The sequence below is a fragment of the Rutilus rutilus genome, assembly GCF_951802725.1.
Source record: "Rutilus rutilus genome assembly, chromosome: 25".
Classification (NCBI taxonomy): domain Eukaryota; kingdom Metazoa; phylum Chordata; class Actinopteri; order Cypriniformes; family Leuciscidae; genus Rutilus; species Rutilus rutilus.
The window spans coordinates 1,891,814-1,906,813 of NC_140229.1; the positions used below are offsets into that span (position 1 = coordinate 1,891,814).

General features: G+C 33.0%; 1 protein-coding gene across 1 annotated transcript in view; it reads right to left on the reverse strand.

Annotated features, from left to right (window-relative positions):
- wdr70 (WD repeat domain 70) overlaps positions 1–15,000 on the reverse strand; it is a 91,206-nt gene that overhangs the window by 14,237 nt on the left and 61,969 nt on the right. The window contains exons 13-14 of the mRNA XM_084401245.1: positions 13,080–13,218; positions 512–612 (exon numbers count right to left, since the gene is read on the reverse strand). Of these exons, the coding sequence (XP_084257371.1) occupies positions 512–612; positions 13,080–13,218 (240 nt within the window). The remainder of the gene's footprint in view (positions 1–511; positions 613–13,079; positions 13,219–15,000) is intronic.

The window sequence follows — 15,000 nt, forward strand, 5'->3', positions numbered from 1 at the left end:
ATTTATTATCATATAAATTATTTTGTAAATTTTTCCATTCCTATTTTTTAAATATTCTATTTATGTCAAACTCTAAATTTGACTGAAATTGCTATTTGTGATTAATAAATAAATAATAATAAAAAACAATTATGAACAATTATTTTATTTATTATTGTATAAATACTATTTTATTTATTATAAATAAATATAATTATTAATTATTTTAATATATTACCGCTCCTAGTTTTTGTAAATAAAAAGGTTTGAACACAAAAGCGCTTTTGTTTCTAATTATTTCTTGGACAATTCGTCTTGTGTTTGACAACAGTGACTCTGTTCTAAGCGTGCAGACGATTGATCTTGCTCAAATGGAGTCATGATGAACGAGAACGAGAACGAGACTGAGTGAGTCATTTCGCTGAGTTTCCTCGCTTTAATCATCGGGTTCAATCAGTCCAAGTCTGGCTGTAATGGTAACTGGACAAACACGGGCGTAAAAACAGGGGAGAGTGTGAAGTGTGACGGAGACCTCTGACTCTTGACTGGGTCGTAGTAAACCTTCGCCAGACCGTTCCCCGTTCCAACCATGATCTGGTTCAGCTTGGGATGCCAAAGACAGCGGACAACACTCTGAAACAACACCAGAGGAGAGAACGAGAGTGAGAACTCATTATAGATAGATAGTTTTTTTTTATTAAAAAAAGTTGAACTTTTGCATTTGGATGGCTATAAAGAAAATGGGCGTGGCAAAATACACTCGAAAGCCAATAAATCCTAAACGAAAACTCAGAACTTCACAAAAATTGGTGCGCATATGTGACATAACATTCTAAACAAGCATGCAAAATTCTATGGAGATCGGACCATAGGTGGCGCTTTAACTGTTAAAAAGCTTTGAAAACCATATGTTTCCTATGGTAAATCACAAGGTGTTTCACACATGCACACAATATGCATATCATTTGATAGATCTCCTCATACTGAACAACTTGGCATTCACATCCATGAATATTTTATTTGTCCTCGAGAGGAAATTTGTTTCCACCGTAGATGCGTACATAACACAAACACACATAACATGTTAAATTATCAACATCATAATACCATCAAAAACAGTCGCTGACATCACAAAAAAAAACAACAACAAGAGAGCATACATGACGTATCAATGGGCGATTTCCTATGTATTTAGAGCTCGTATAGAAACAGGAACAAAACTCTTTCTATTCCTGGCCTTTCTACACATCGGTAAACCTATACCTATATCTATGGCCAGAAGGATAAAATATTTGTAAAGTAGGTGGTCTGGGTCGTTTAAGATTTTCTGTGCCTTTCGCAACGTGATTGTAGAGACACAATACGATAAATTAGGGGTAGGGATACCAGTAATTTTACTTGCTAAATAAGTTATCTTTAAGAATTGGTTCTTGTTGGTAACTGTTAGCATATGGAAAAAAATAATAAATGGCACCATAAGTAAGGACTGGCTCAATAATACTGGGATACAAAAGACGACGACGACGCGGCTGAACAGACGAGCGTCTACGTTTACGAATAGCTGTCAGTCTTCGTTGACAGCACTTGTAAACCCCTAGCTGGTTGAAGTTGAGATTTCATAATTGTTTATGAAATCATATTATTTTTAATGAAATCATTTTTTTTTTTTTTACATAAACCGATGGCAGAGGGTGACGTCTGATATCTCTCGCACTCCAGCTCATCTCCAGCTGACTATATTTGGCATTCGGGAAGAGGCCTGGATCTGAATGACAAAAGGGGCATGTGTGAGGATTTGTGGGCATGTGTGTGTGTGTGTGTGTGTGTGTGTGTGTGTGTGTGAGATGGAGGAACAGACTCATGAATACCTGGAATCACATGCAGGGGAAACGTCTTCATGCAGCACATTTCTACACTTTAAACCCTACACTGTAAACAATTATATGATCAATAAGTAATGTCAACATATGTTTTTACATTGCTTTAACTCATCAAAATAAGTTAAGCAAGTTTTTTTTTATAAGTTATATAAGATTCAACTTTTTTTTTTTTTTGTCAGTTTAATGCAATTTAAGTTGAAATTACTTAAACATCAGAGTTGATTATATATAAAAAAAAAAAAAAAAATTTGCTGTGTAATGCTCAAAATAGTTAATTGGTAAACAAACTATTTTGTTCAAATAAATTAACTTTTATGGGTATTTAGAAACTCTTTTTCTTTTGAGTTCACAAAACTGACACATTTTACGTAATCTGAATTGTTTCATTGGTTTTGAGTTTTATTAACTTGCTTCTTTTAATTAAGATAAACTTAAATTTAAATGAAACTGGGCTGGGATTTCTATTTCCCAGCATGCTTTGCTATGGCACTTGAAAGGGAGAGTAAATGCTCAAATTAATTGTTCTTAAAAAAAATTGGGTGCGAGATTTATGTTAAAGTGGGAGATTTAGTTGTTTAATTTTGTTAACATTGTGTTACCAATTAGCAAGTTAGCATTTATTGAATTAGCTAGTTGAACCTAAGTAAGTTTCCACTACTAATATTTATAAGTTGAAATTACATGATCATTTTAAGTTAAATGTATGAATTAGATTACTCAAATATAAGTTAAGAGCAATTAAAATGTATGAGTACAAAACAAAAATCTGCTAGTTCTGCTTATATAAGCTTTGAAACTGATTACCTAAATTTTTTTGAGTTTTGCCAACTTATTCTGGTTTACAGTGTATACAATGACAGTTCATTTGTGAGCATGTACAAAACACGGCACCATTAAAGTAAAAAAACACACACACAAAAAAAAAACTATTACCATTTTACTTGTGACTGAAGAAAATCTAACCCAAATAAATACATAAATATATCAGATTAATAAAATAATTTTAATTATATAAATTATAATTAAAATTAAATTATAATATATTATATTTTCCATAAGGAAATAATAATAATAATAATAATAATAATAATAATAACTATATGTAAAATATTATATAAAATAAATAAATAATTTTTTTAAATGTTATGCTCTCAAATCTCATTTGCATTCTAATTGAGAGCTATAGAGGAAGAATGTCATTGAAGAGCGACTTAAATTTGGGTCTGCATCCTATGAATTCTGCAAAATATACTAAATTTATGTCAGTCACATTTATTTATAAAGCACATTTAAAAACAACAGATGTCGGCCAAAGTGCTGTACAAATGTTAAGCAAATAATATTAAAACTAGGACACAACACATAATCACATGCAATGCATAAATTACATCACTGCACCTACTTATGAATATATGCAGTAATAAATATGATGATTTTAAATCCGTTCTTAAAACTCATCTATGTTGATGCAGATTTAATGTAAAGTGGCAGATTATTCCAGAGCTGTGGAGCAGCCACTGAAAAGGCACGAATCCTGGGAACAATCAACCGTAGACTATATCATTGGTTAATCGAAAGATGTCTGGATGTATGATGAAACGAAAGGAGATCAGAAATACATGCAAGAGCCAAACCGTGGAGGCCTTTATAAACAAACGATAATGCTTTAAACTGGATACGATATTTGACTGGAAGACCAGCACTGGCGAAATATGTTCCCTTTTCTTCGCTCCCGTCAAAAGTCTAGCTGGACAAGCTGGAGACGTGACAGTAAAGACTGTGAGACACCCAAGTACAATACATTACAATAATACAGTCGGGATAAGATGAAAGCATGCATTACGACTTACAGATGATAAAAATGACTTCATTTTGGCTATTTTCTTGAGTTGATAGAAGCAACTTCTGACCACAGCATTGACTTATCAAATGTCAATGCTGAATTCCTACATTTCTAGCATGTGTATGAAGGTTAGCAGACAAAAGGTTCTAATTTACTGACAAACATCTCTGTAGCCAAAAACTAAGACTTCTGACTTTGCTTAATTTAACTGAAGGAAATTGGCTGACATCCAATGACTGTCATCCTTCAAAAAATCAAATAAACACTGTAAACTAGAAACATCATTTTGATGTAAGGGAAAGTAACACTGATTGTCATCTGCACAACAGTGGTATGAAAAATTATATTCCCTAAAAATGTCATACAAAGGGAGCATGTATAATGAAAATAAAACTGGACCCAGCATTGAGCCCTGTGGAACCCCATACAAAACTGATGCACAAGGTGACGAATCCCTGCCAATCTCCACAGGAAAGGTCCTGTCTTTTAAATATGAAGCAAACCCATTTAAAGCACAACAATATGGTGCATAAAAGTCATACGGACTACTTCTATGGTCTTTGCATGGTGTTTCTGTCCTTTTTTTTTGAGCTTGACAGATGTGAACTGTCATGCAAACACGCCGTATTGAAAAGAAATGCATTAAAAAAAACATTCAATTAAAAAAAGTAAAACAAAATTAAAATTAAAAGTAAAGTAAAACAAAACAGGTTTGGAATCAAATGAGTAAATAATGAAGTTGTACAGAAAAAATACGATCTGGATGGATGGATAGGATAGGATAGGATGGATTGGTGGATGGATAAGATGAATAATATGGATAATATGGGATGGATAGGATGGATATGATAGGATGAATAAGATGGATAATATGAATAATATGGGATGAATAGGATGGATATGATAAGATGGATAAGATGGGATGGAGGATAGGAAAGGATGGATGGATGGATGGATGGATAAGATGGGATGGATAAGACTGGATGGATGGACAGACAGACAGACAGACAGACAGACAGACAGATAGATAGATAGATAGATAGATAGATAGATAGATATCCAGCAGTTATGGGGGTCCAAATGCACTTGAAATATTATCTTTTGGCATTAGATAACAGCACAGGAGAAGCACAGTAAAAAAAAAAAATTAAAAAATCACTATACACTAATACACTTCGTCCAAGAAAGTCCTCTATCTGACCAGATCTTAAGTTCTGTGCAGTTCATTCCCTATGCAGTTCATTCCCTGTGCAGATCACTCCCTATGCAGTTCATTCCCTGTGCAGATCACTCCCTGTGCAGATCATTCCCTATGCAGTTCATTCCCTGTGCAGATCATTCCCTGTGCAGATCACTCCCTATGCAGTTCATTCCCTGTGCAGATCACTCCCTGTGCAGATCATTCCCTATGCAGTTCATTCCCTGTGCAGATCACTCCCTATGCAGTTCATTCCCTGTGCAGATCCCTCCCTGTGCTGATCATTCCCTGTGCAGATCACTCCCTGTGCTGATCATTCCCTGTGCAGATCACTCCCTGTGCTGATCATTCCCTGTGCAGTTCATTCCCTGTGCAGATCACTCCCTATGCAGTTCATTCCCTGTGCAGATCCCTCCCTGTGCTGATCATTCCCTGTGCAGATCCCTCCCTGTGCTGATCATTCCCTGTGCAGATCACTCCCTGTGCAGATCATTCCCTGTGCAGTTCATTCCCTGTGCAGTTCATTCCCTATGCAGTTCATTCCCTGTGCAGATCACTCCCTATGCAGTTCATTCCCTGTGCAGATCCCTCCCTGTGCTGATCATTCCCTGTGCAGATCATTCCCTGTGCAGTTCATTCCCTGTGCAGTTCATTCCCTGTGCAGATCATTCCCTGTGCAGTTCATTCCCTGTGCAGATCACTCCCTATGCAGTTCATTCCCTGTGCAGATCACTCCCTGTGCAGATCATTCCCTATGCAGTTCATTCCCTGTGCTGATCATTCCCTGTGCAGATCACTCCCTGTGCAGATCATTCCCTATGCAGTTCATTCCTTGTGCAGATCATTCCCTGTGCAGATCACTCCCTATGCATATCACTCCCTGTGCAGATCACTCCCTGTGCAGATCATTCCCTATGCAGTTCATTCCCTGTGCTGATCATTCCCTGTGCAGATCACTCCCTGTGCAGATCATTCCCTATGCAGTTCATTCCCTGTGCTGATCATTCCCTGTGCAGATCACTCCCTGTGCAGATCATTCCCTATGCAGTTCATTCCTTGTGCAGATCATTCCCTGTGCAGATCACTCCCTATGCAGTTCATTCCCTGTGCAGATCACTCCCTGTGCAGATCATTCCCTATGCAGTTCATTCCCTGTGCAGATTACTCCCTATGCAGTTCATTCCCTGTGCAGATCCCTCCCTGTGCTGATCATTCCCTGTGAAGATCACTCCCTGTGCAGATCATTCCCTGTGCAGTTCATTCCCTGTGCAGTTCATTCCCTATGCAGTTCATTCCCTGTGCAGTTCATTCCCTATGCAGTTCATTCCCTGTGCAGATCATTCCCTGTGCAGTTCATTCCCTGTGCAGATCATTCTCTGTGCAGATCACTCCCTGTGCTGATCATTCCCTGTGCAGATCACTCCCTGTGCAGATCATTCCCTGTGCAGTTCATTCCCTGTGCAGTTCATTCCCTGTGCAGATCATTCTCTGTGCAGATCACTCCCTGTGCGGATCACTCCCTGTGCGGATCACTCCCTGTGCGGATCACTCCATATGCGGATCATTCCCTATGCATATCACTCCCTGTGCAGATCACTCCCTGTGCAGATCACTCCCTGTGCGGACCATTCCCTGTGCATATCATTCCCTGTGCGGATCACTCCCTATGCGGATCATTCCCTATGCGGACCATTCCCTGTGCATATCATTCCCTGTGCATATCATTCCCTGTGCAGATCACTCCCTGTGCGGATCATTCCCTATGCGGACCATTCCCTGTGCATATCATTCCCTGTGCATATCATTCCCTGTGCATATCATTCCCTGTGCAGATCATTCCCTGTGCAGATCACTCCCTGTGCAGATCACTCCCTGTGCAGATCACTCCCTGTGCAGATCACTCCCTGTGAGGATCACTCCCTGTGCGGATCACTCCCTGTGCGGATCACTCCCTATGTGGATCATTCCCTATGCGGACCATTCCCTGTGCATATCATTCCCTGTGCAGATCACTCCCTGTGCAGATCACTCCATGTGCAGATCACTCCCTGTGAGGATCAGGAAAGACCTGTGAGGCATTGGGTGAATCTGCTTATCCTCCTCCAGCTGTTCATCTCAAACCTGAGCCTTTCTGCCTTCAGTTAAGCCTGCCTGCCTGACCTAGAACAGGGCTTTAGACCCCCCCCCCACCCCGTAGCAGGGGTCTCCACTGCCCTGATTGACTTAACGGGATGTACGAGGTTAATCCGTCTCTGTCGGCATGTGGCCGAGTAATTGATTATTTAGAAAAAGATCTGGAAGATTTGGCCGCGGATCTGAAATGTGCTTCCAGCTGAGCCTTTTTTTGGCGGAATACAAATATAATCTGCTTTACCTTGATATCATGTGTGTGTGGAGGCTTTAGATCTGTATATTTGAGGATCACAGAGTACATGGGAATTCAGTTTCCTGGCCTGAGAACAGCTAAATATAGCGATATACACAGTCAAAACTAAATTTATTCAGACATCTACAACATTTCTCACAGTTTATTCGCTATAGTTTAGAAAACGGTAATAAAATATGAGCAGAACTCAGTTGATATTTGACTGGTTTTGTCCGTCCTTCTGTTAGACTGTCTCACACATGAATTATGTTGAATATCTGTCAGCTGTTAAATTTAACTACACAATTAGATAATACCAGTTTAGCTCAACCAATCAACAAGCAATGCTTCATTTTGTTCAGTCTGTGTGTAAAAAGAGCATTAGCAATTAAAGAAAAAACACTTCAGCAAAACATGATCAGGTCAAAGTGTCGGAATCATTTTTGGTCCTAAATTTGTAATATTTTTACTGGTAGTCACTGTATGAAGAATATTTGGGTATTATATGTCACAGTTTACTTTATTTTGCTCTCCTCACTTACATAAATTAACTATACTGTCCTGCACCCACTAGTTAAAAAATATCACAAATGATATCTGGTGTCTGAATTTTTTTTGGTTTGACTGTATATCGGCCCAAACACGCATCAACGGCTCAACGAGTCCATCGTGTGCCAGTGAAACAAACACTCATAATGCAGAGTATTTATATGCAGCTCAAATGTTTCTGCTAGCACGAAGAGGAATGATAATAATGGCAATGTGAGTGAATCAGGTCTTTCTTCAGCACATTTACTGCGGTTATGGCAAAAACTGAAGCATCTTATTCAATCTTCCATCTTTTCCAAGCAAAACAAGCTGTTTACAGGACAGGATGACAGGATGAGCTTGTGCTTGGATGAGAAAGTGGAACAAATATGGACAACATGTACCTTAGAAGACATTAGGATGCTTTCATGTCACATAATAATTTGAATAATAAATTACATATAGAATATATAATAATATAAAAAAATTATAGCACATTTCTTTGCTTTAATGAAATAATGATAATAGTAATACATTACATATAATTTACATAAAAAACTTTAATTAAATAACAATAAATTAAATATAATACATATAAAATAAATAACAAAAATGTTATATTAATTTGTAATATATTTATATAACAAAAAATTAGATAATGCATTATATACATAAAATACAAAAAATGAATAAAAAAATAATTAATGAATTAATACTAATATGACTACTAATACATTATAAATGTATAATATATAATATGCATAAAATAAATAATTCTAATATATTAATTATAATAAATTACATGCATAAAATATATATAAAATAAATGTAACGATAATAATGGTAATGTGAGAGAATAAAATATATAATGGATATTACATTTATAATAAATAATTCAAATAAAATTATAACATTAATTTGCAATAATAGAATTGTGAAATTATAATATATGTTACATAAAATAAATAATAATAATAATAATAATAATAACAACAACAATATTAAAATACATATACAATATTTAATAAAACCAAAATTATAGCAATTACTTTGCAATGAAGAAATAATAACAAATTCAATATAATTTAATACAATAAAAATAATAATTTTATAATAATTTTATAATATATAACTAAAAAATAAATAACTAAAATGTCAATATACTAATTTGCAATGATTAATAATAATAAGAATACATTAGATATAAAATACATAATATAAATTATTGAAGCAAAAAAATTCGAATATATTAATTTGCAATAATGAAATTATTATAACTTGCATGCATAAAATATGTATTAATAAATGTAATACTAATAATGGTAATGTGATGAATAAAATACTAAATGTATATTATATATGCAATAAATAATAATACAAATTATAACATTAATTTGCAATAGTTATACACTTTATATAAAATGAATACTGATATATAAAATAGCGACCTCGGGACCAGACCCGCGCAGTAGCGACCTCGGGACCAGACCCGCGCAGTAGCGACCTCGGGACCAGACCCGCGCAGTAGCAACCTCGGGACCAGAGCGACCCTGGGACCAGACCCGCGCAGTAGCGACCTCGGGACCAGACCCGCGCAGTAGCGACCGAGACATTTTGGCTTCACTTTTCAGGGCTTGTGCGGCACGCTTGGGTTTGACGTGATATGATAAGCGATCGTTAATCAGCGCGATTTACTGCAATGCTTTTTTCCCCTTAGTTGCTCAGAACAAAAGCGGATGTTACTTCAGATTACATTAACCGGTGAAAATTCTTATTTTGGTCATACTTTCAAAAAGTAGAATCTGTGATTGCGAATGCCAGGATCCACACCGGCGGCGACTGACAGCCGCACATTCTCCTCAAAACATCGGATTCATCCGCGCAGTGCCGTGCCGAGGCACAACCCACGTAAAGCTGATCGTTCCGCGAATAACTGCAATTGCAGAGTTCGAACAGAGATGGCGACAAAGAGGAAAAACTACGGACTGCAGCTTTAACTAATGTTAACTAATGAACCTTATTGAAAAGTTTTACCATTTATATTGTATTTCTAGCTTCAGTTTTTCTGTGCAAGTCCAGAAGCCTGTAAAAACGGTCCCATAAACACTATATCAGTTGAATCTGAGAGCAGGGCTGGTTCTGTTTTAGTTCTCCGGGCATCGAGTCGCAGGAGGACGCAGATGTCTCACCTGGTTTTTGCACCTTGTGAAAAAGTCCTGGAAGTGGAGAACCACCCCTGGAGTATTTACTCTGTCCAGCGCGGGGTTATTTCAGTGTTTACACTCGCATGATTGGTGGCTCTGTCTGTCACAGGACCACTTCATAAAGACAGCACTTAAATTCTTCAGTCGTCCTGCTGGATAAACACCGTAAATAGCTCACTCGTCAGGTCAGCTATAAATAACTTTAGTCCTCTGGACGGTCCAAAGGTATTTACACCCGACCAGAGGCGAAGTCGGCCACTGCTATAATAAACCATGGGGCTTAATAATAGAATAAGTCAGCTTTCGTTGTGCTCGTACACTCTCAGAAAAAAAAAGGTACAAAATCTGTCACTGGGGCGGTACCCTTTCAAAAGGTACACCTTTGTACCTAAAGAGTGCATATCAGTCACCCAAAGGTACATATTGTTACCAGAAGTGCAGATATTAGTGCCTAAATGGCACATGTTGGAACCTTTTGAAAGGGTAGCGTCCCAGGGACAGCTTTTGTACCTTTTTCTGGGAGTGTGTGGAAAAGAGCAGTGTGCACATTCTGCCTAATGTCTCACTTAATGGACTTAATTTCCTTCACAGAAAAAAAAAAAAAAAAAAAGTATATGATAAATAATAATAATAATAATAATATGATATAATAATAATAAAAAAATATTATTTATATGATAAATAAAAACAAATAATATGGCAAAAACGTTGAGTAAATGATAGCATATTTTTCATTTTAGGATAAAATATTACATTCATATCTGCAAACACTAACAAGCTAAATTAAATTCAATATAGCAGATTGATATCTGGTATGAGAATAAGACTAAATTATATATAAAATATATTAAAATGTAAATACAATATATTTATCTGCAATAATGAAATCATAATAAAGTAATAAAATATTATATATATAAAATAAAGAATTAAAATACAAATTATAATCTAGAAATTTGCAGTAATTAAATAAAAAATAATTAGTATACACATGTATATGAAATACATTTATGAAATAAACAGTTAAAATAAGTATAATATATTTATTTCACAATAATAAAAATACCTATATGTCAGATTAACTTATATATTAAATATATAATAAAATATGCTAATTTATATATATATATATATATATATATATATATATATATAACATTAAAATATATATATTTTTTAAATGAAATCAATATGCAATGCAATAATGAAATAATAATAACAATAATAATTTATCATAAATAAAATATATATGTGAATTTTTTTTATTTTTTTTATAATTATAATATTGATTTGCAATAATGAAATACCCTTGTGTCAGATGATGTTATTCTTCTGTAAAGCCTGATATGAGACATTAGCAGTATGTGAGAGCATAGGAATGATGGATGCTGATTATTTGTGCCAAACTCTAAAAACGGATGACATAACGATGAAATAATAATAATAATTATATTATTATTACATCAAAATGCACATTAACACAAACTGAAAGCTTGATTTTCTTCTTTTGGAGTAGAGCAGCAGCAGTGGGCATGAATCAGAAGAAGGGTTTGGAAAATGTCTGTAATGATTCCACACACAGAGAGAAGTGAACATCTGCTTTATGCCATGCTGTCAGCGGTACACACCGAGCAAACGGAGCTGGAGAGCATTAGCTTTACGGTGTTATGACTGGAGCCCGAGCGCTGGGACTGAGACACACACTCAGGAGCTTTGAGCTTTCACTCGCTTCGAGTTCTCCTCGCGTCAGTCCAGCTAATGCATGGAGGAAGACAGTGTTCCCGGCGCGTCCACTGGGACACACAGGAGGAAGGGTTCGTTTCCTCACCGCAGACAGTGCACTGGTGATCTCACGCCACCATATTTAGCCAGTCATTCAAGACCGCAGTCTTACAGACAATTAGAGAAAACACTTTTACTGGGACGTGTTGCTTTCTCTCGGCATCTCCATATACAAGTGTAAATAAGAGCTGCCAGTACATGCACATCTGGATATCAAATCAAATAATAAATATAGTAGATAATTACTATAATAACTACTACTACTAAAATAAAAAGTATAATATATTATGATATATAAAAACATAAATAGTTAAAAAAGTAAGTATAACAATAATAATAAATATTTAATATATAAATTATATAATTATAATACAAATTGTTAATTTGTAATAATAATAATAATAAGTACAAATAAAATCTATATGAAATTATTTTATAAAATAGAAACATAGAAAATAGACATAAAAAAATCATAAAAATGAAAAAAGCACAAATCAAAATGACTGAAACTATTAAATTATAAAAATAAAAGCTAATATTCAAATATATAAATTAATAACAATGATATAAAAACGTAAATGGTTAAAAAAGAAAGTATAATAATAATAATAATAAATATATATAATATATATAATATATGATTAAAATACAAATGGTTAATTTGTAACAATAATAATAAATACATATAAAATCTATGAAATAATTTTATAAAAAAAATGAAAATAGACAAATAAAAATTGTATTTACTCAAAGTCAAAATTACTAAAACTATTAAATTATAAAAATAAAAGCTAATATTCAAATATATAAATTAATAACATAATGGTATATATAAAATAATTAAAATATAAAGTATAATAACTTAATCTGCAATAATGAAATATATATATAATAAAATACAAATAAATCTGCAATGTTTATCCTTTTGATCTTTCATTTAAAAAAATCAAAAAATCTAACCTTTCATTGAAGTAAAAGATGTGACAATTATGAAGGATCTGTATGTATATATAAACTGCAATAATGAACAAACAATATAATATAATAGTAATAATAAAAATGATAATGATAATGTACATGGAAATAAATGTATAAAATAAAGCTTATTATATATAAAACATATATTCTATTAGGCAAGTGTGAATTTGAAGCGTGTATCTTCACATCTGCTGCTCCAGTCAAGTGTAAATCAGCTCCCATACTTCACTGCACTTTAGCAAATCATATTTTGTGATCTGGAAACATTATAAGTAAAGACTCAGCACTACATAACTCATAATAACGCATAAGTATAACCTACCGTATCGGCCACTTCAATCTCATAGACCTTCTGAAGAGACTGTCGCTCGAAGAACACCAGCTTCCCGTTTCCTTCGTCTTTCCTGACCGATGTTCCCGTCAGGAGAAGTTTATCATCCGGGCTGAAGCAGCAGTCCGTCCTGATCCCAGAAAACAGTTCGATTAAAAATTATAATTCATCTCAAAATTTGAAATAAAGAGAAAACACGGACAGGTGTTTACATTCATAATGCCTCATAACAATTCATAATCAGCTTCAGGAAAAACTGACATGATGTGTACCATCAAAACTAACACTATTCAAAATCATTTTAATTCACTGAAATTAGTCTGAAATATAAATATTAGAAGAAAAACTTAAACTTAAAAACTTGCCAACTTGGCATTTGCAACCAAATGAAATATGTGTAAGCGCTAAAATCACAAAAACTAAACAGGAAATTGAAATAACAATAATAAAAAATAATTTAAGAAAATGACTAAAACTTAAACTGAAAATATAAAAATAGTACTTAGTCATTAGTACTATAGTGGTGGATAAATAATATTAAAATACCACTTTCTAATTCCATGACTTTTCCAGATATTTCTGATGAACTGAAATGATTTTACAGAGACTGAACTCAAAAAGTCTGAGGAAATCCTTTAAAACTGACCATAAACATACATATATATATTTCAACCATAAAAAATATTCTCCAGGCCTGGAAATTACACTTTTGAAATTCCCTGAATTATTCTGACTTTTGTAACTTGATTTACTTGCAGTTTTAACTTTATCAATACTCCATTTACACCAGATTCATGTCCGACACCACATTATAATGCATTAAATATGTAAAAGATTAATATTATATCATTATTCTTTCTTTAAATAAACATCGAGATTTTGCATTCATATGAACGCATAAGGGAGAGTGTATCATAACTTGGGTATCATATTTTTTCATATTTTAAAATAAATAAATCTATTTCTGCACCTTCACAAGTTAATTTTAAATGATCCTGAAAGTGACAAATGATTTTTGCAAAACTACTAATATTTCATGCAGCCTCTCAATTAATAGGAGCTCATTAAAGACACATGCATATTATATTATATTATATTATGTTAAATTATATGATATTATGTTAAATTATATTTTGTTATGTTCAATGATGTTAAATGATATTATGTTAAATGATATTATGTTAAGTTATATTATGTTAACTTATATTATGTTATGTTAAATGATGTTAAATGATATAAAATTATATTATGTTAAGTTATATTATGTAAAATTATATTATATTATATTACGTTATGTTAAATAATGTTATATTATATTATGTTAAATTATATCAAATTATATTATATTAAACATTAAATTATATTATATTAAGTTATATTATGTTAAATTATATTATAAATAATTATTATATGACGTTAGATCATATTATGTTATGTTAAATGATGTTAGATTATATCAAATTATATTATGTTAAATGATATTAAATGATATTATGTTAAGTTATATTACGTTATGTTAAATTATGTTATATTATATTATATTATGTTAAATTATATCAAATTATATTATATTAAATAATATTATATTAAGTTATATTATGTTAAATTATATTATAAATAATTATTATATGCTGTTAGATTATATTATGTTATGTTAAATGATGTTATATTATATCAAATTATATTATGTTAAATGATATTAAATGATATTATGTAAAATTATATTATATTATATTACGTTATGTTAAATAATGTTATATTATATTATGTTAAATTATATCAAATTATATTATATTAAACATTAAATTATATTATATTAAGTTATATTATGTTAAATTATATTATAAATAATTATTATATGACGTTAGATTATATTATGTTATGTTAAATGATGTTAGATTATATCAAATTA